At 50.1% G+C, this 21260-nt stretch overlaps 1 protein-coding gene across 1 annotated transcript in view; it reads right to left on the minus strand.

The window, feature by feature from the left end:
• Positions 1-21260, minus strand: part of CYB5A (cytochrome b5 type A) — a 270502-nt gene that overhangs the window by 18773 nt on the left and 230469 nt on the right. Inside the window, exon 4 of the mRNA XM_069620711.1 lies at positions 3087-3121. Within this exon, the coding sequence (XP_069476812.1) occupies positions 3087-3121 (35 nt within the window). The remainder of the gene's footprint in view (positions 1-3086; positions 3122-21260) is intronic.

The raw sequence follows: 21260 nt of genomic DNA on the forward strand, positions 1-21260 counted from the left end.
GCTTCCTTTCTCCTGGGCCATGTCCGGGGTAGGCCTCAGAACTTCTGGAATCCTCCAAAAGCGTAACTCGACGAAATCTTCACCCTTGAGGGGTGTAGAAAACTCTGAAACGGATCCCCGTTGATCTGATGTAGAAATGGTGGAGCTTGAGGCTCTATTTAACCGAAAAATGAGAAAAATCTCCTGACAAAGCACGAAAATGCAGCAAAAGCTCGAGAGCTGCAGCACGAGGACTCCCAACAATTGAACGTGCGGTAAAAATCTGAGGATGGCTGCCAGAGGTGGGGCTTAGGGAGAGGGCAGTCATTGGCTAGGGGCAGTATGACCCAGAGACCAGTGATTGGTTACTACTAAGAAAGACAGATCAGAAACGAAACTGATACTGATTTTTTTTCTATACCGAGGATTCCCGGCCTGACGACGGGGAATATTCATGAGCATGTGAATCCATGCCAGACCCCATGCTGGAGAACACCCTAGCCAAAACGATTTAAAAAAAAAAAAAAAAAAGAAAATTTAGGCACAGATGCAAAGCCATGGTTTGGTCATGTTTTGGTCATTGCCCTTGGTTGAGGATCGGTCATGTCCGTATATCTTCTCTTGAGGTGCAGAAGAACACGTTTCAGCCACATGATGTTGGGTCCGTTTGACCATACTTGGGTAATTGCCCTTCATTTGATTGAGTCACATGATCACTGCCCTTGGAGGGATCAGTCAGACCATGACCACGCCTTTGGTGGGAATGTTCAAACTGGTTTGGCCATAGTTGCATCATTGCCTGTGGGTGTATGAAAGGATTAGTCAAACGATTATTGGCGTTGGTTGGGAAATCGGTCTTGCAGGGATCACTTTTGTTGAGAAGGAGAGGATCACTGGGTCAGTCATATCATGACCTTTGGCGAGCTTGAGCACTTTGTGATAATTGCCCTTCATCGGGCTGGATCACATGATCATCACTGTCATTGAGTGGGGTTGGCTCCTAATATGATCGCTGCGCCTGCTGTGGGGCCAGGTTTAATTATCATCATTGTGGGGATGGACCGTCCACTGGGGGTTCATGCACACCATGATTATCTCCATTGGGTTGATTTGCAATAGCCAACCCATCCCGATTGCCCATGGAGGGCGAAGGTCGCACAATGGCCCTTACCCCTGCATGGGTTTGATCATACCACAATCCTTTCCCCTTGCTGGGGTGGTTCATACCATGGTCACTGCTTCTGAGTGGGGCCAGTTATAACGTGATTGCCACTGGGTGGGGCCAGTTATAGCATTATGAATATTTGGGAGCACCCACCCCCAACCCACTGGGAAAATCATAAATCAGCTCCCCTAGAGTGTACACTGTTCCAAGCAGCTTGCCATATCCCATCAGAGTTTTCTCGGTAGTGAAAGGAAGCACGAAGCAGGAGGCTCCCGTTCCCTCACCATGCTCCTCTAAACTCGGTTTGATCCCAGAGATGCAAGACGTCTTTGCTGTCCCTATGCCCCAGCCACCTCATTGGTGTTGCGGCAAATGTCAGCGGGCTGAGGTGGCAGGTAGGAGGACCCCCCCGATTCTCCTACCTGGACACCCAGCTTGGTCCTGCTGTCTGAGGCAGCAGAGTTCACGCAGTGAACGGGGTACAAGGAGCACAGAGTGGACCTGTGCCAAAGTCCCGTCCCTGCTCTGGCACTGAAGGCAGCGAGACCAGGGACGTGTGCTCAGCTGCCAAAGTGTAGAATGCTCAGGTACTCTCCCATGACTGGCTCCATACTGCTCTGAGACGAGCTCTCAGGGGGTGGGCCTGAGAACATGCCTGCATTATGGAATAGTTAATCTAAACGCACCAAGCTACTGGATTTAAGTATACACTTTTGGACGTACCCCCCTTACCCCCGCCAATCCAGGCCCTCACTTTACCCAGTGACCACAGTGGGGCTAGAGTCCATTATTCCAAGTTCCGAGAGTAGGGCCAGATTAGAGTGAAATTTGGCGCTGATACACTGGGAATACATTAAATCGAATGTTCTGATAACAGGGAATGATGAAATCGGTTCTAACTATAGGCCCTGGGTATACAAGTATCTGACTACATTATGCCCAGTCATCACAATAAAACCCACACTCCCTATGCTGACTGGGAATAGTGGAAATCTAGTTTTACTCTGGCAATACTAAAATGAGGCCGGGCTATGCAACAAGGCATTTCCTAGGGCTTAGTGGGAGCACAGGGTTTGGGGGATGTGCGAAGACTGATGGCAATACCTGGCAATGGTGTGAGATTTTAATTAAAATACATCCTATACAAAAGCAATATAAGCACATGATCACAATAGCGATATAAGAAACTGGCCATTTGGTTCAAATGCTTGAGAAATGCACATGTAATTCCTATAAAACCGTGAAAACGGGTGAAGCTGTCACTATGCAATGAGAGCTACCACAGCGTTTGCGCTTTCATAGGCCTGCACTGTAAATAAAAGTTATTCCTATGACCGTAGTTCATTGCTAGACAATGTCCATCAATTGGAAGGACAAAGGGCTGAGTCAGCTGGGCTTTGGACATGTAATCTGCAGATCCCAGAGACAGGAGGAGGAAACGCTTAACCCGCTAAGCTATTGTAATGCGTGATCATGACCAACATGGGTTTTTCATTAAACACATCTTTAGAAGAGCAGGTTTGGGACCGTTACAAACCAGTGTCCCATACAGTGCCTTCTGCATTATCCAATATATGCACTAAATCCCTGCTGGGTAATCCATTGCTATACTAAGGGGCAAGCGTGGACGCAAGAAGAGGTTTGCGCTCCTTCAGAGGCCATAAATCAGGCTATCTGCCCCAGAACAGATCTAGCTTTAAAAGTCTGTAGTGCACGAGAACGCGGGCCACCCCATATGCAACCTCCCCCCCCCCCTTCAGTTACCCCTGGGAAGGCTCAAAATGAGTCCTACTGTAGAACATTAGCTACGGCTTAAGTGCCTCATCACCGAGACTTGACATATTAACATTGCATAAGGAGCCAGCGGACAGCAAAAGCGAGGGCACTTTAGCTGAAGCAGGATTCTTTTACTCAGTGATGGTGAAGGGAAAACATACTGTACCTGGAATCCGATTCAACAGTTGTGATCAGGGAATCCTGAAAGAGAATGAACAACGTTAAATATTACAAGTTGTCTGCCATCCAGTGTTCATACACAAGCCTGCATGATCTTTGCAACGACCATGCTAGCTGCAACAATGCAGACATCCGTAGAGTACAAAGAGCGTGGCAATACGGTTTGGTTAAAGTGGTAGGCAAAATGGAATATATATCTTGCAAAGAGCACACCATGAATTATGGAAGACAAGGGCCTGCTTAGAGTCCACTTCGATCGATCTTTAAAATGATGGACCGCCCCATAAAGATTCAAGTAGGCATAACCTCAATGGCAGGCAGTACTTCAGTAAGAAGTTAAAACGCTGGTGTCATATGGGCCTCTCCACATCTTGTGCCTGCCTACTTCCTAGGTCCATGAATCCAGACTAAACGGCTGCTCGTCGCAGTCAGCTATTCCTTGATTAGGTCTTCTCCTTCTTGGTGTTGTATTTGTGGTGTTTTTGTCCTTTTTGTGCACCCTGAGGCCTACGGGCGTGTGGCGAATTATAAGCAATAAAATAAATACATCGATAAATAGTTTCTTCACAGGATTCCTGGGAGAGGCAAGAAGACACTTTAGTTGCCAGGATAAATGAGCAATGTCTCAGAGATGGTGTTCGCTGACACCTACTTGCCCTTTACTATCCCCCATTGCTCCAAGAGAGCAGGCAGAAAAAAACCTTGACCATCGTGGGGAACAGGTTCCCACTAGGAATTCAGGTAGGCCGCTCGTTTATATTAGAGCTTAGAAGCTAAACAGATACAGGTTTATCAGAGAGGGGAGGGTGGAGATGAGGCGGGGAAGGAGAAACAGCATGAACTCTTGTCAGGCACAGAGACCAGCACAGAACTGCTACCAGCAGAAGATCAACACGAGAGCCACGGAAGGGGAGTCAGGGGATGCAGAGACAAGAAGGGAGGCAGTACAAGAGATATATCGAGAAAAAAGACGGAGCAGAAACGACACTAAACTCCATCTCACGGAGAGTGATGCAGAGAGATGGACAAGTCGGCCAAGCAACACACAAATGGAGCAAAATCCCAAAAGCATAGAAAAGGGGGTTGTAACAGAACCATGAGTAACCCGCCAAAGAATGTTGCCAAGCAACAGCAAGCTAGTTCAGATATTTTAAAGTCTTATCTGATCTTGTACTAGGCTAGTCCTAGGTGTACACCCACCGTGTTGTGTTTGACTGAGACATGGCTTAAACATTCAAGTGGGCAAAAAATAGATCTTGAAGTGCCACACGATTTCAATTTTCTTAGGTAAAAATCGGGAATGTGGAAATGGTGGAGGGGGGGGGGGTCGCCATAATTGCCAGACACATTCTCCATTTTTTAAAAATCATTTAGTATATGTGGTGGCTGTGAAATTATCCATCTAAAACTCACCCCTTGTTGGAACAGCTGTGTCAATGTCATTCTAACATATAGGCCTCCTGTGGTCTGGGTAACTTAACTTCAAATTCCCTTCACACCAATACTGGTATGAGTTTCATTTGCTTTACATAGAGCCCCTCTTGCAATTCCGGTACTCCCGTTCCCCCTATTACATTCTTTGTTCAGGGGAAATGGTGTTGGTACCTGGTGGACATTGGATTCTCTTTCGTCTGCTTTGTAGCTCTGCAGCTTACTTTCCGACGCAGATTTCTTCTGTGCTTCGAGCTAGTCTTAAGCATAACTAGTGCTGGGACTCCGATCGAGAGTGACTTACTCCCGCTGGTGACGTCAGCGGCGTTGTACGGGGGGGATGGGAACTGCACACCACAACGGCTTTGTGGGCACACCACCACCAAACTTTCTTCCACCAGACCTGGATTTTCTACGCTCTGACACGCAGGTCTCCCAGCATTTCTCGCTCTGCATCTGAGCTGCTCTGGCTTACGTGAGCTCGACGTTCTATGACACCCCCATCTTTTTCTGTTTTCTTAGGTACAGGGTGCTTGCCCTTGTTCTCTCGCCGCTCTGCACCGTCTCCTTGGTTCTCTGGCATATCATCTGTTATCAGCCTCCTCGGCACAATCACTTTATCTTCATGAAACTAATTACACTCTGGTGTACTGTTCAAGCCCATGTAAGCCATCACATGCAGGGCCTCATTGAGATCCTCACGGGAACGAGAGTCCTTGTCCCCAAAGCGGGAAGTCTTGTGTAAATTATAATCAAATATTTGCTTGTCTCCTTTCAGTCTAATCTCAGACTTGGGTAGGAAGATTCATCAAAATCTTGTAAGACCACTTCCAACACTATATGAGGCAGAATGGGTAAATGATACAAACTAGACCAAATGCTAATTTTATTGATAGAATTACAAGAACGTTTTGCTCTTCAGTAAGGGTTCAGTTAAGGTTCCCTCTAGCTACATCAGACTTTTGAATCTTTAATGCTGCACCACTGGAGTTGGAACCCCACACCTCCTCTCGCCCCAAGACCAGCTTCGATACATTCGACTATGCATACTGTTTCAAGGCTGGTCACTTGGCTTCTTAATCATTTCATCAACTTGATATTTAACACAGAATTACCAGTTTTCTGGCTTTACTTTCATCTTATTTTATTTCAAAATAGGAACACCATAGTTTTGACAACTTTGGTCGATATTTCGACTGTTAGGATGCACCAACAGTGTCCCAGTCAGGCAAAAAGGTTCAGGTTGAGAAACACCTATTAGTACGCACCACTGTGTGAGCAGGTTGAGTTTTGTGTGGTATAAGGTGCACATATTACATGCAGGTCGTTTTTGCACATAATAGAGCAACACAGAATGAGCAACAAATATATTAATGTTGCAGTTATAGATAAGGCACTGTTACAGGCCCCATGTTTAAAAGTAGTACACACAGTTCTGTTCTTAAGTGAAGTACAAGAAGAGAGCTGAAGCAGGTAGAAGATGAGTCAGAAAGGTACTGTGGTAAGAGCAAGGTCAGCATGTCAACATGGCAGGAGTGCTGCCATATTGGATTTTAAGGCCCCGTACCCAATGAACAGAATGAAGGTCCCGATGTGGAGCTGTGAGACTGTTTAGCTCAGTCCCCAGACAAATCCCTTTTCCATACTTCCAAGAGAAGCAGAGGTCAGAGGCACCCGCGGGGCACAGATAAATGCCATTTGTATCCAGCTGCCAGGGCCTGAAAGCGGTGGGAACTAAATGTTATCTATGGGGAGGGCAGGTAGGGACACGCCCCTTGATAGACAAATTCATCAGAATAGGGCGCAAGGTTTTGTGATGCCCTTAGGCAAAGCAAAGATTTAGAGCACTACTGCCCTCATCCAAGGAGTGGTCACCCCTTTTGAAGTACATGTAGACACACAACCAAAGAAAATACATCCCTGAAATTCAGACTCTGGGGCGGTGCCGTGGTCATGTCATTACTGGGTACCTGGGGCTTGAAGGAAATAAGGGGGAGTCGTGTCTGGAATGTTCTGTAATTTGGGATAGGAGGAGCAGAGGTGATGCCAGTAAATTTAGTACAAGTTTGGGGTGCAGCTTGTGTCCGTCGCAGTGTCGGTATAATGAGAAGGCCCATTGCCTTATCAAAGTAGAGTTGGCTTTGTCAGTCTTACTTTGAACGGGTCTGGGTCGGAGGGGTGCACATCACATGATGGTGACGATTTAGTAGTGTACCTGTTGGTCAATCATGTACCTGGATTCAATAGTAACGATGTAGTTGGCCACATGGATAGGGGAATGGGTTTAGATAAGGTGTGGCCAATTGGTCGAGGGAACATAGCGGGGTATTGGCATCTTCTACATGTGGAAGCCAATGAGGGTGGTGGGATGACATTGTACTTCAAAACACCCTTGGAGATACCAGGGACATGTGTTGACGCATCAGTCAGGTTACCCTTGTGGACTGAGAATCCTAAACACTTGAAACCTGCCTGGACTGCTAATGTAGGATGAGGTCACCATTTAATATATTTGAAAAAAACAGCATATAGGACCCATTTGTATCCTAGGGTTCAATATAAAGGAGATATTAAATATGACCTTAACATCTTAAAACAAACAACACAATCTTAAAACACGTAATAAAATCAATCCTAAAGTGCAATGTGCTCTAAAATCCCTGTATTGAGTACTTCCTCATGTAAACTTTACTACAACCGATTGTGGATCTAGCTATACATCATCTGTAACCTATGTATGCGAATATGCCTTTTTCAGCTATATACACTAACTTCTTGGTGTGTGGCAAGCTCTGCGTCATCTTGGTTCTAGAGGACTGTCCGAGACCTTTTTGCAAGTAATAAACCTCGTTTTCCCTTTTAAATCGTTGCAGTGATTATTTTCCCTCTTGGATTATTTTTATTGTACGGGTTTTGGGTCACGTCTTTCTTTGCACAACTACATCAGTACACTCTTGCAGTATTCCTCTTGCAAACTTTGGCCTTGGAAAACTCATCCAAATTCAGGTAAATTCTTTCTAGTTAGGCCATACACACTTTAGGTTTCAATAAATAATGCAAACACACAAGCACCTTCTAGAAATGAGAACCAAAAGGTTCTTACTATTTTTTGGGGTCGGCATCTCCCAGGTTTCTCAAAACTCTTGCTTCAAATGTCTTGATTAGTTCTCAGCACGTCAGATGTGAGAACCTCTTCATTAGCAGCACTTGCTCGGTTCAAGTATCCTTCAATGTTCTAGGCATCTATTAAATGATAACGCTGTGCAGGGATCCTTGTACGTTTACGTTTGTTTTTCAGCGGCTGCTTAGCACCCTATAGGTTCACATTTCTTCAAGACTTCTTAGCAGCTCATGTACCCCTCCAGTCTACCTCTTCAAGTCTTTGCTGTGCAATAGGCAAAACCCCTATAATTCTATCAACAACTGTCTGATACTCAGTCAATGCCATCCATGTCGACTCTGAAACAAATGAATCTGAGAGTTAAATGTTCCGTCCACTATTTTGCTTTTCCAGTGTGTGGGTTTCACGGTTCCCCTATACGTCAGTCCTTATCTTAAGTGTTCCACGATGTGTAGGTTATGAGTTTGGTTGAATGCTTGCTTGCGGCTCCAGTGACATCCATGGTCTGCGTTCATCTCCTGGGATCTGTATTAATGATAGGATACATGTTATGTGGACCAACGAGGTTCCTCATCGTAAGTCTGCAGTTTCTGATGAATACACAATTATCTCCCTGGTCGGTTATTTTATCACAAGTAAGAAAGGATCCCAAGGTCAGCTTCTGTCAGCAAAATGGCAAAAGAACAGAAGGGACTTCTCAGCAGTGAGTGTTAACGGAACTGAGGATTATTGGGTGGTCATATGTGTCGAAGATCGCCAACACAACCATACAAATTAGAATGTCTAGTTGCACCAGTGTTCAACCTACAAAAAACATCGATGTATACAAAAATACTACTTTGCGAGAGACAAACCAAATTGTTTTTTTTTAATATTTATTGACACAGAAATATGTTGTTTTAAAGAAAATATGCCTACATGTGGCGTTTGTGGACCTAAGGACAGCGTTTGACTCAGTATGCAGAGAAACAATATGGCAGATACTTGCCTCGCGGAATGTTTCCAGTGCTCCGATCCATATATTTCGCCTACTATACACTGCCTACAGGGCCAGAGTTTGTTATGGGCTAGCGGGTGAATTTACAGGAACCTTTGATGTCCAGAAGGGGTTCAGACAGGCTTGTGCCTTGGCCGCCTTCTCTTTAATATTTACTGTAAGGAACTCATGGTGGCAACAGTAAATACAGACACAAGTGATGACAGTTCAATGGTGTTTATTAAACTGTATAAATGGGTGATAAAAATGCCTAGTCTAAACCTATATCTAGGATGGAAGCAAGCTATGACCATCAAATAATAATAATAAGGCAGTCTTAGTGGCGTCTTGTCAAATAAAAAGTGTCTATACAAAAAAACCTATTGCCAATCTTTACCGAAATAAGTGTTCCCAAAATGATAAGTCAAGATGGTATGGCTGGGATCTCCCTTCCACACATTTTTAACACGGGACACGGCGGGACTTAGCACAGCACACTCCTGGGCCTCGCCAGCACGAGGTTACAGTTTGTTTCCAAAATATCAGGGCCTTCTGTGGCCAAGTCTCTTTCACACAAAGTCTCTTGCCTTAGAGGACCTGATGTGTTACAATCAACAAAAACAAAACGTTCCTTCAATAATTCTTCATCGGTGATTACTCTTCGCCTTAGGATCCCCCTCTGGCAGGCTCCGATCCCTCATACAACGTGGGCCTCCCTCCGTCAGGTTCACTACAGCCTTTCATTGACAATGTAGCATTCAAGAGTCTCAATATATTTTTAAACAACCATTCACTGTGGACAACACTCAGCCGGGTTCACTCTTGTCGACACAATGTTCATGGGTGTATTACTGTTCATTCCAATTCGCAAGGTAATTGTGCTTTCTCACAAGGCAGGATTCACTTCCCTTTGCTCTCCTCGTCAATGTGTCAGAGACTTTCGATTGTACAAGGCGTTTACTCGACGCCTGTAAGACCCCTCCGACTCCTTATGCCGGCCTATCCTAGGGCCTCCTGGTACTTGTAGTGTCAACAAAGGGGACCAGCCAGAGTTCTTCGAATGAGTGCCCACGTGGCACCTGACCACTCAAGTTTGTCCTTCACTGGACTTTCTTTCAAGCTTTCGCACACAAGTTCTTTGTTCAAAAGTTCATGCAATGTTGCCGTTCACAACCATGGGCTTAACAGTCCTGTTTTCTATCAGCTCTCTCTCTGATTCACCGGCTGTGCTGAACCCGTTGGCATTTCTTGCCTCTGGAGGCAAGGATGGTACCACGTTAGCAAGGGTGTCTCCCGCCTTGGGTATCAGTGCGGGAGGGCCCCGAGCACCGTTGACATCTGATACACCACACGCCAGCTGAACTCCCCGGTCTTAGGATTTCTATTTCGGCGGCTTTGCAGGCCTGAGTTGAAAAGGGCAAGGGCAATTTCCTCCTAGTCGTCGTCCTTTCAGGTCTTGCCGCCTTTCTCCTCCATTTGAACTGAAGGTCCGGAATAGCTGCTTCCTCGTGTGTTCGGCCTTGCTGGTGGTGTGCTCTTGTGCTCTGCCTTTTATCTCTGTGGGGAAGAGAAAGGGCAGTCAGGTGAGTGTAATTATTGTAAATTTCCTGACTTTGCATGGCCCTTGTATTGGGACATGGCAGGTAAACGGCTCTGGTGTTAGTCCATTGTCTTTCATGGTGTAAGAAAGTGTTTGTGTCGGAAAAGGGGGTGGGGGTAGAGCTTCTACATATCCTACGAAGGGGGTTCAGTGTCCCACTTCCACTCCCCAAAGATACCCCCCTCCAAGTGATCCTCCCCCACTGGTCACCCCCCAGGAACTGCATCCAATAGCGATGGCCGTGTACTGGCCACATGGATGACTGATCTCCAGGCACTAGCAGGTGAGACAACTTCAGGATTCTCACAGTACATACAAGAAATTATAGATGCATTATTTGGGGAATGCCAGGACAGCCCTAAGATTGGACTCGATAAATACACAGCCCCGTTTTATGCAGACGACGTGGTCCTCATCTCCACCACACCACAGGTTTAAGGAAGTGCCTTTCTATTTTTCTAAAAAAAAATACAGTGAGTTACAGATGAATCTGAACATCGATACATCAAAGGTTATGGTCTTCAAGCCCCACCCCTCGAAACGTAGATCAATGAAGGACAAAGTAGAGGGGTTGGAGCTTGAGCAGGTTGAATTCTTTTATTATTTGGGACTAAGATTCCAAGGTAGTTGGACAGCTCAGATTCTCAAGTCCTCAGCCATTTTAGAGCAAGTTAGCGGTGCAATTCGGTCCTTTTATGTTAAACATGGAAAAGGGGCAGTCTTACCAGCATTGGATTTATTCCAGAAACAATCGTTTCCTGCTGCTCTCTACAGATCCAAATTATGGGGTTATGTCAATATCTCCAAGATTAGTTTGTGAGCACACATTTAAAAAAAATATTAATGCTCCCTCCTAGTGCTCGGCCTTCTCTGGTCTTTTTAGCGGTAGGCTGTTCCCCAGTAGACGCACAGATCCATGCGAGACGTGTCCTTTTTTTGGCCAGATTATGGAAGTAATGCGCCCTAGAAAGGTACTGGGATGCAGCGCTCCACCTCTTAGCAATGGAGAGTGGAAAAAGTCTGAAATGGTCTGTACATGTTAAATCCACTCTTCAAGATCTGAATATGTCTGAACTGTGGGTAAATCCGAGTGCTACGAAACAGGTTTTGATAATAAAATTTAAGAAGCAAAGAAGTAACACATTTACTAGGGTTGATGCTGCATCTTTGAAGCTAGGTCTGGATTATCTCGAATGGAGGATCCATCCCGGCTCCAAATTACATTTCGATGAGATCACTCCAGCCTATGAAAAGGCCTTGTATCTGCACTTTAGACTGGGTATTCTCCCAGTGGCCTCTCACCTGTAAGTGGCGCCTTGCTAACACTATGCAAGGTGGTTAGCGAGAACATTATGCATTTTTTACTGTTCTGTGATAAGACCATCCACCTAAGAAAATGTATCTAAAATAAATGTTCAAAGAGTCCAAGATCCGCCAATCTTGTATGGCTGTGAGGTTCTTGAGCCAATGTGCAGATTTTCATGTTTATGCAACTGCCCATTACATCTACAGGTGCTTAGAGCACAATTCTTGGTTAAAATAGTGTTGTGCCATTTGTGACCATTGGAAAGTAGGTGAGGCTGCGAGAAGTTGCTCTCCTCACGATACCCTAACTAGTGCTCGACCTTTGTCTTTTAATGTCTAACGTCGAGGCAATTCACTTGCATTTTGTAAAAATGAATTCTATTCTTGTACTTTTCTTATTGCACCAGCAATTTTATATCTGTTTTGACCTTCTTTCTCCCTGCCAGACCATATATTGCCTTTGTTTTCAGTCTAAGCCTAAATTGTATATCCTCAGTCTTTTATGAATTTTATCATTGTCATTTTTTTAAATGAATGTACTTTTATGGTTGAACAACCGAAATAAAGTTTTTTAAGTAAGTACATTACCTTTTGTTATGAGCCTTCAAGCCTTGAAAGTACATTTTTAAACACCCATTGGGTGTTTGAGGCCGGCAAGCTTGCTCAAGTGTAAATCTTGGCTACCAAGATTTCACCCAGGTTGTCATGTTCCCGGTGCTGACATGTACCCACAAGACCATATAAAAGTGTCATCAAAGCATACGTCTTGTATTTGGATTTTGTTTTCTAGGGAATATTTCACTATAGATTGCTAGTTTTAAAAGGTGGGCACCATTTAAACGTTGCCAGCATAGTTATTGGAACATTTAGTCTCAAGTCATTTTTCTGGTGGTGATTATTTTTTTTCTGAAGGCCACTGCACTTTCTTCTAAAGGAAAAGGTAAATTGAACTACATTCGTATCCATCACTTTAAGATATGCTCACTTACTGTGCCTAGACTCCTGGGTGCCAGCTTTTGAATTTCACTATGGGGCAGAAGTCCCCACACACAGTGAAGCAAGAGAGCCTTACCCATTCCCCACGTTAAAACAGCAGGAATAGGTAATACGCCATATGATTTACACGAGAGGATAAAAATACAACATCCCTGCAATAGTCACCTAACCTACTGAGTTGCCTTTGCAACATTCTGCTACAAGTTTGCCTCCTTCCTCTTGCCATTCTAGCACCTCCCAAACAGTTGTTGCCTCCTCACCCACACCAACCAAGGCTCAGGGGTACATTGATGAGGCTCCCTTCTCATTTTGAAGCGAGCCACACTTGATAATTTAGCAAGATGCATGCCAACACGTCACCAAGCATAAACCCAGCAGGACAGGAGACAGTGATTTTGAGTAGCACGGCACTCAATGCAGATTTGTTTGGTCAATGCAGCGCGCACACAGCCAGGTCGCGCGCAAGCTGGGCCACAGCGCGCCACCCAGCCAGGTTGTGCGCAAGCTGGGCCACAGCGCGCCACCCAGCCAGGTTGCGCGCAAGCAGGGCCACAGCGCGCCACCCAGCCAGGTCGCACGCAAGCAGGGCCACAGCGCGCAACCTGGCTGGGTGGGTGTCATGCAAGCAGGGCCACAGCACGCAACCCAGCCAGGTCGTGCACAAGCAGGGCCACAGCGCGCAACCCAGCCAGGTTGTGCGCAAGCAGGGCCACAGCACGCAACCCAGCCAGGTCGTGCGCAAGCAGGGCCACAGCACGCAACCCAGCCAGGTCACGCGCAACAGAGCGAGCGACAGCACAGAACCTGGGCGAGCGACAGCACATAGCCAGGGCGAGTGACAGCACAGAGCCAGGGCGAGCGATAGCACAGAGCCAGGGCGAGCGATAGCACAGAGCCAGGGCGAGCAGGAGGGAGGGCGGGAGCCAAGAAAGGAGGGTGCGAGGCGAGGGCCCGTGAGCCAGGTGAAAGCGAGGCAAGGGCCTGACAGCCAGGCGAGAGCCAGAGAGCCAGGCGAGAGCCCGAGAGCCAGGCGAGAGCCCGAGAGCCAGGCGAGAGCTCGACAGCCAGGCGAGAGCCCGAGAGCCAGGCGAGAGCCCGAGAGCCAGGCGAGAGCCCGAGAGCCAGGCGAGAGCCAGGCAAGAGAGGCGTGAGCCAGGCAAGAGCCCGAGAGCCAGGCGAGAGCCCGAGAGCCAGGCGAGAGCCAGGCAAGAGCCCGAGAGCGAGGCGTGAGCCAGGCAAGAGCCCGAGAGCGAGGCGTGAGCCAGGCAAGAGCCCGAGAGCGAGGCGTGAGCCAGGCAAGAGCCCGAGAGCGAGGCGTGAGCCAGGCGATAGAGAGGCATTAGCCTGTGAGCCAGGCGAGAGGGAGGCAAGAGCCCGTGAGCCAGGCGAGAGAGAGAGAGGCAAGAGCCCGAGAGCCAGGCGAGAGAGAGAGAGGCAAGAGCCCGAGAGCCAGGCGAGAGAGAGAGAGGCAAGAGCCCGAGAGCCAGGCGAGAGAGAGAGAGAGAGAGGCAAGAGCCCGAGAGCCAGGCGAGAGAGAGAGAGGCGAGAGCCCAAGAGCCGGGCGAGAGAGAGAGAGAGGCGAGAGCCCAAGAGCCAGGCGAGAGAGAGAGGCGAGAGCCCAAGAGCCAGGCGAGAGAGAGAGGCAAGAGCCCCAGAGCCAGGCGAGAGAGAGAGGCAAGAGCCCGTGAGCCAGGTGAGAGAGAGAGAGAGGCAAGAGCCCGTGAGCCAGGCGAGAGAGACAAGAGCTCGTGAGCCAGGCGAGAGAGACAAGAGCCCGAGAGCCAGGCGAGAGAGACAAGAGCCCGAGAGCCAGGCGAGAGAGACAAGAGCCCGAGAGCCAGGCGAGAGAGACAAGAGCCCGAGAGCCAGGCGAGAGCGACAGGAGCCCGTGAGCCAGGCGAGAGAGAGAGGCAAGAGCCCGTGAGCCAGGCGAGAGAGAGAGGCAAGAGCCCGTGAGCCAGGCGAGAAGCAGGCAAGAGCCCATGAGCCAGGCGAGAGAGAGAGGCAAGAGCCCATGAGCCAGGCGAGAGAGAGAGGCAAGAGCCCGTGAGCCAGGCGAGAGAGAGAGGCAAGAGCCCGTGAGCCAGGCGAGAGAGAGAGGCAAGAGCCCGTGAGCCAGGCGAGAGAGAGAGGCAAGAGCCCGTGAGCCAGGCGAGAGAGAGAGGCAAGAGCCCGTGAGCCAGGCGAGAGAGAGAGAGGCAAGAGCCCGGTGAGAGCCAGGCGAGAGAGAGAGAGGCAAGAGCACGGCAAGAGCCAGGCAAGAGAGGCAAGAGCCTGGCGAGAAGCAGGCAAGAGAGGCAAGAGCCCGGCGAGAAGCAGGCAAGAGCCCGAGAGCCAGGCGAGAAGCAGGCAAGAGCCCGAGAGCCAGGCGAGAGCCAGGCAAGAGCCCGAGAGCCAGGCGAGAGCCAGGCAAGAGCCCGAGAGCCAGGCGAGAGCCAGGCAAGAGCCCGAGAGCCAGGCGAGAGCCCGAGAGCCAGGCGAGAGAGAGAGAGAGAGGCAAGAGCCCGTGAGCCAGGCGAGAGAGAGAGAGAGGCAAGAGCCCGTGAGCCAGGTGAGAGAGAGAGGCAAGAGCCCGTGAGCCAGGCAAGAGCCCGTGAGCCAGGCAAGAGCCCGTGAGCCAGGCAAGAGCCAGGCGAGAGAGAGAGGCAAGAGCCCGAGAGCGAGGCGTGAGCCAGGCAAGAGAGAGGCAAGAGCCCGAGAGCGAGGCATGAGCCAGGCGAGAGAGAGGCATGAGCCTGTGAGCCAGGCGAGAGAGAGGCAAGAGCCCGTGAGCCAGGCGAGAGAGAGGCAAGAGCCCGTGAGCCAGGCGAGAGAGAGAGGCAAGAGCCCGTGAGCCAGGCGAGAGAGAGAGGCAAGAGCCCGTGAGCCAGGCGAGAGAGAGAGGCAAGAGCCCGTGAGCCAGGCGAGAGAGAGAGGCAAGAGCCCGTGAGCCAGGCGAGAGAGAGAGGCAAGAGCCCGTGAGCCAGGCGAGAGAGAGAGAGGCAAGAGCCCGTGAGCCAGGCGAGAGAGAGAGAGGCAAGAGCCCGTGAGCCAGGCGAGAGAGAGAGAGGCAAGAGCCCGAGAGCCAGGCGAGAGAGGCAAGAGCCCGAGAGCCAGGCGAGAGAGACAAGAGCCCATGAGCCAGGCGAGAGAGACAAGAGCCCCAGAGCCAGGCGAGAGAGAGAGGCAAGAGCCCGTGAGCCAGGCGAGAGAGAGAGGCAAGAGCCCGAGAGCCAGGCGAGAGAGACAAGAGCCCGAGAGCCAGGCGAGAGAGACAAGAGCCCGAGAGCCAGGCGAGAGAGGCAACAGCCCGAGAGCCAGGCGAGAGAGGCAACAGCCCGAGAGCCAGGCGAGAGAGACAAGAGCCCGAGAGTGAGGAAAGGGCGAGAGAGAGAGAGGCAAGAGCCCGTGAGCCAGGCGAGAGAGAGAGGCAAGAGCCCGTGAGCCAGGCGAGAGAGAGAGGCAAGAGCCTGTGAGCCAGGCGAGAGAGAGAGAGGCAAGAGCCCGTGAGCCAGGCGAGAGAGAGAGAGGCAAGAGCCCGTGAGCCAGGCGAGAGAGAGAGAGGCAAGAGCCCGTGAGCCAGGCGAGAGAGAGAGAGAGGCAAGAGCCTGTGAGCCAGGCGAGAGAGAGAGAGAGAGAGAGAGAGAGAGAGAGGCAAGAGCCCGGCGAGAGAGAGAGAGAGAGAGAGGCAAGAGCCCGGCGAGAGCCAGGCAAGAGAGGCAAGAGCCAGGCAAGAGAGAGGCAAGAGCCAGGCAAGAGAGGGGCAAGAGCCAGGCGAGAAGCAGGCAAGAGCCAGAGAGAGCGGCAAGAGCCCAAGAGAGCGGCAAGAGCCCGAGAGAGAGGCAAGAGCCCGTGAGCCAGACGAGAGAGAGGCAAGAGCCCGTGAGCCAGGCGAGAAGCAGGCAAGAGCCCAAGCGCCAGGCGAGAAGCAGGCAAGAGCCCAAGAGCCAGGCGAGAAGCAGGCAAGAGCCCAAGAGCCAGGCGAGAAGCAGGCAAGAGCCCAAGAGCCAGGCGAGAAGCAGGCAAGAGCCCAAGAGCCAGGCGAGAAGCAGGCAAGAGCCCAAGAGCCAGGCGAGAGAGAGAGGCAAGAGCTGTGAGCCAGGCGAGAGAGAGAGGCTAGAGCGCGAGAAGCAGGCAAGAGCCAGAGAGCCAGGCAAGAGCCCGAGAGCCAGGCAAGAGCCTGCGAGCCAGGTGAGAGCCAGGCAAGAGCCCGTGAGCCAGGCGAGAGAGAGAGGCAAGAGCCTGTGAGCCAGGCAAGAGAGAGAGAGGCAAGAGCCTGTGAGCCAGGCAAGAGAGAGAGGCAAGAGCTCTAGATCCAGGCGAGAGCCCGAGAGCCAGAGATCCAGGCGAGAGCCCGAGAGCCAGAGAGCCAGACGAGAGCCAGGCGAGAAGCAGGCAAGAGCCCGAGAGCCAGGCGAGAAGCAGGCAAGAGCCCGAGAGCCAGGCGAGAAGCAGGCAAGAGCCCGAGAGCCAGGCGAGAAGCAGGCAAGAGCCCGAGAGCCAGGCGAGAAGCAGGCAAGAGCCCGAGAGCCAGGCGAGAAGCAGGCAAGAGCCCGAGAGCCAGGCGAGAAGCAGGCAAGAGTCAGGCGAGAAGCAAGCAAGAGCCCAAGAGCCAAGCGAGAGCACACAGCCAGGGCGCACGCGCGAGCCCGCGAGAGCACACAGCCAGGGCGCGCGCGCGAGCTCACGAGAGCACACAGCCAGGGCGCGCGCACGAGCTCACGAGGGCACACAGCCAGGGCGCGCGCGCGAGCTCACGAGGGCACACAGCCAGGGCGCGCGCGAGCTCGCGAGAGCACTCAGCCAGGGCGCGCGCGAGCTTGCAAGGGCACACAGCCATGGAGCACGCGCACACACAGCCAGGGCGCGCGAGAGCCCACAGCCAGGGAGCACACACAGCCAGGGCGCGCGAGAGCACACAGCCAGGGCGCGCGAGAGCACACAGCCAGGGCGCGCACAAGCTAGCGAGAGCACACAGCCAGGGCGCGCGCGAGCTAGTGAGAGCACACAGTCAGGGAGCGCACACACAGCCAGGGAGTGCGAGAGCGAGAGCCCACAGACAGGGCACACGCAAGCGAGCGAGAGTATACAGCCAGGGCACGTTGAAGTGAGCAAGAGCACACAGCCAGGGCACGTGCAAGCTAGCGCACACAGCCAGGGCATGCGCAAACAAGCGCACACAGCCAGGGCATGCGCACAAGAGAGCGAGAGCACACAGCCAGGGCATGCGCAAGAGAGCGAGAGAGGAGGGGGCAAGGGAGCGAGAAAGGAGGGGGCAAGGGAGCGAGAGAGGAGGAGCGAGAGAGGAGGGAGCGAGAGAGATGGAGGGGCCAAGGGACGGGCGAAGAAAGGAGAAAGCAACAAAGCCAAGAAAGGAAGGAGCGAGGGAGAGAGAGGGAGGCCAGGGATAGAGGGGAGGGGGATAGTGTGATTAATCTTGTGGAGTCCTCACAAAAGCCCTACCTAAAGTCTCCTCCCAGGTGGCAGGAGAAAGGCAGACACTTCCTGACTCTGGGGGTGATATTAGCCGGGAGGATCACCTGGGAGGAGAAGGGCCTGTTGGGAAGGGGGGACGCTTGTCCCAAACCCCTAAGCACTTTTGAATGCTGCAGAGGCCTGGAGGTGTACAGTAGGGGCTCAGGGAGGTTACAGAGGGGAGGGGGGTCACCGGGGGTTATAGTGCGGGAGGGTGGTGTATACTTCAGCTTTAAAAACACAAGACATACATGCCTTCTTACATAGTAGCAGCCATATTGAAATTTAGCCTGAGCCACACACATGGAAATTTGTGTATGCATGTGGGAATAGGGAATTCATTCTAACATTGGCACCAGTGAAGGCCAGAGCTGCAGAGATTCATAGACCTTTCATTGTCATGTTTCTAGCATTCGCATCCCAGAAGGAATGCACCGTGCAAGGCTACAAGGGGGTTGAGGGCTCTCTTCGAAAAGCGATCCCATGTGAAGGAGGGCACGAGCCTTCGACCTTCCGTCCCAGCTGTAAGTAATCGCACCCAGATGCCCCCACCCAAAGACCCCGAGCATTCCAAGGTACCAGTCAGTCCCTGACCACCGACCATAAAACGGTTGGACCCCCAATGGATCAAGGAAGATCAGAAAGCAGGGACCAGTTGCCTTCACCACAGGGCACGTGATTTGTGCTTCGAGGTGACGTAAGGGGTAAAACCACATACCCAAAACTAGGATGGGGAGCTTTGGACAGGCGCCAACGTGTCTGGAATAGAGCTGTAGCCTGTTTAATGCAATGGCTTCCAAGTAGCCTTTAGCCCTTGTCTTCAATACCAGGTACACATTAGGTTACAGATAGAGCAGGTTTTGTTTTTCTTCACATAAATGCCAATTACTTGTATCTTTGTACCTGATGACGCGCAAGGAGGAGCCCACGTGGAAGAAGATGGAGGGACGGGGCTGGGACCAATGGGTTGGCATCCCTTATGGAGCAGGTAGTCTATGTATAGGGTCGTATTAACCAGCCATTTGGATTTGTACATTATGTAACTTGCATCACTGATGACGCTGTGTGCCTTCATAAAGTGCTGCTTGTACTGAATTTGCCAGAATGTTCCATGGCAGCAGTACTTTGGCGGTGCATTTTTATTTTTGTGGAAATAAAACTTTGTTCTTCTTGCAAGAGGTGTGCTGGGCCTTTTTCCCTAGTGGGTTGTATTTTTTCTGGTCTGAGTGTTGAGGGGTTTCTCTACGGGCCCCAGGGGAACAGGAGGACTCTGTTGGATGAGACGCAGTATTGGTCTCCCTCAAGGAAGGAATTAGCATTACTACCAGAATATGTAATGGCTTGCTGTCAGAAAGAGCCGTTCTTTTCTCAAGCTGACTATCTGAATTTGGGGGAGAACCATCATAACCACCATCATAACCCGTTATGTATTTGCAGTAAGTAAACCCCATTTAAAATCACTAACATTAACAGGGATGAAAGCTCCTATGACTCCCAGGGGAATAAAAGAGAGGAGTATTTAAATGTTACCAATTTAGACTAGAAACCCCTCTACAGAGACACATTCATCATTTAATCCTTTATTACTCCATTAAGGAATATAGGCGAGGATACAAAGGAACCTGATAGTGATATTTCCATGAGAAAACAGATTTCTGACATTGTGGACTCCTACAATGCTCAAAGTACTGGGACAAGGAAGAGGGCTGCAGAAGCACAAGTTGCAGCCTATTAGTGGTAATAACCCACAGCTGAGGGAGACTGGGGGGCTTAAAATGTCCCCTCGATTGCAGGCCGAAGAGCAGTAGCAGAAGGTGGAGTAGTTGTGACACTTCCACGTGACAGCAGAAGTTGCAGGAGAGCAGAGACGCTGGGACCACCATTGTGCACTGAATGGATGCCGGCCCTGGGCGGGTCTCTGCTGCTGAAGCGCTTAATTGCAGAGGAAAGCGTTGGGAGCAACGGCTTTCCCCCCTGAGAACTGCAGCAAGAATCACACAGATTGAAAGTTTTTCCAGTTGTCAGACGGACACCAGTGGCAGGCAAGCACCACAAAGCTGTAGGAGCAAGGAGAACTCCTTTATTGACAGGTGCAGGCTGCGGTACGCCATGAGAAGGTTGCCGAGCAGGGAAGCAGAAGCAGAGGACCTGGAGGCAGTGAGGCAAGTGGATGCGCACGCAAGAAGCGGTGCGTTCACGAGTAGATTGTGACCCTGGAGCGTTCCGTAACCACCCGCCGGCACAGTCCAGGTGCCTTAAGCACAAAGCAAATACTATTAAAGTGAAGTGGGAAAAGAAGCGTTGTTTTGAATATCGAACTGACAAAGTTGATTGATTATCTTTTTATAAAACAAGCTGACTCAAAGCGAAGCAACTGGCAGAATAAAAATCTAACAAATAGACAAGAAAGGTGCGACTGTGTCTATGTGGGGCAAATCTAAGACCAGTACCAAGAGAGGGCAATACCTCGAGAAACCAAGACAAACATCCATTGCCCAAGCCAGAAGAGAATCATACCAAGGCAAGAGATACAAAAACAATATTTCCAAAGCCAAGAGAGGCAAATTAAGAACACAAGTGTTTGTAAAACATATTGCCCATATGTAAAGGTGGCCATAAGAGCAACTGGCTTAAGCCCACATTTCTAAAGCCAAAGGAGTATAAAAGTGAAAGAATTATTGTCAGAACTTGTGGAACAAAAGTGGGTAGGAACAAGAGTGGTAGGAGGGCTGCTCTTCTGGCAGAAGGCTTTCAGGAGGGCTGGGGCATAGCCTGCATTGTATGTGGCAACCAGCACCAATGTGTTCCTTAGTCCCCCCCCCAAAGAAATAGTTATCTTTGATGTTTTAGAGGAAAATACATTACTAATATGTTTGAAGCTAACCTTGACCACTGAAGTACTTATCGTTAGTAGTCAGTCTGTCCTGGAAGGAGAGTACAACAGGGCAAAGAACTTTATAGTAGTAGGTCTGGCAGGTGAGGACCAGATGAAGTACTATGGTGTGGTTAAAAGTCTTGAAGATGCAGTGGCAGAACCATTAAGATGTTCTTGTGAGCTGTTGCAGAATCGTACTGACAAATTAATTCCACTGAAGCAAGTGTTGTTTGAACTGTTGCAGAAACATCCAACATTGCTAAACGAAGTGTTTGTGAACTCTTACAAAATTATCGTGACAGACATTTATGTTGGTGCTAATGAACTATGGAATTATTCCCGGTTTAAGAAGCTGTGTTGAGCTCTTTGTCACAAGTGGAAAAAGGAACAAACTTGTTAAAC

This window comes from Ambystoma mexicanum, chromosome 5q (genome assembly GCF_040938575.1).
Source record: "Ambystoma mexicanum isolate Mex_15411 chromosome 5q, UKY_AmexF1_1, whole genome shotgun sequence".
In the NCBI taxonomy this organism is placed as follows: Eukaryota; Metazoa; Chordata; class Amphibia; order Caudata; family Ambystomatidae; genus Ambystoma; species Ambystoma mexicanum.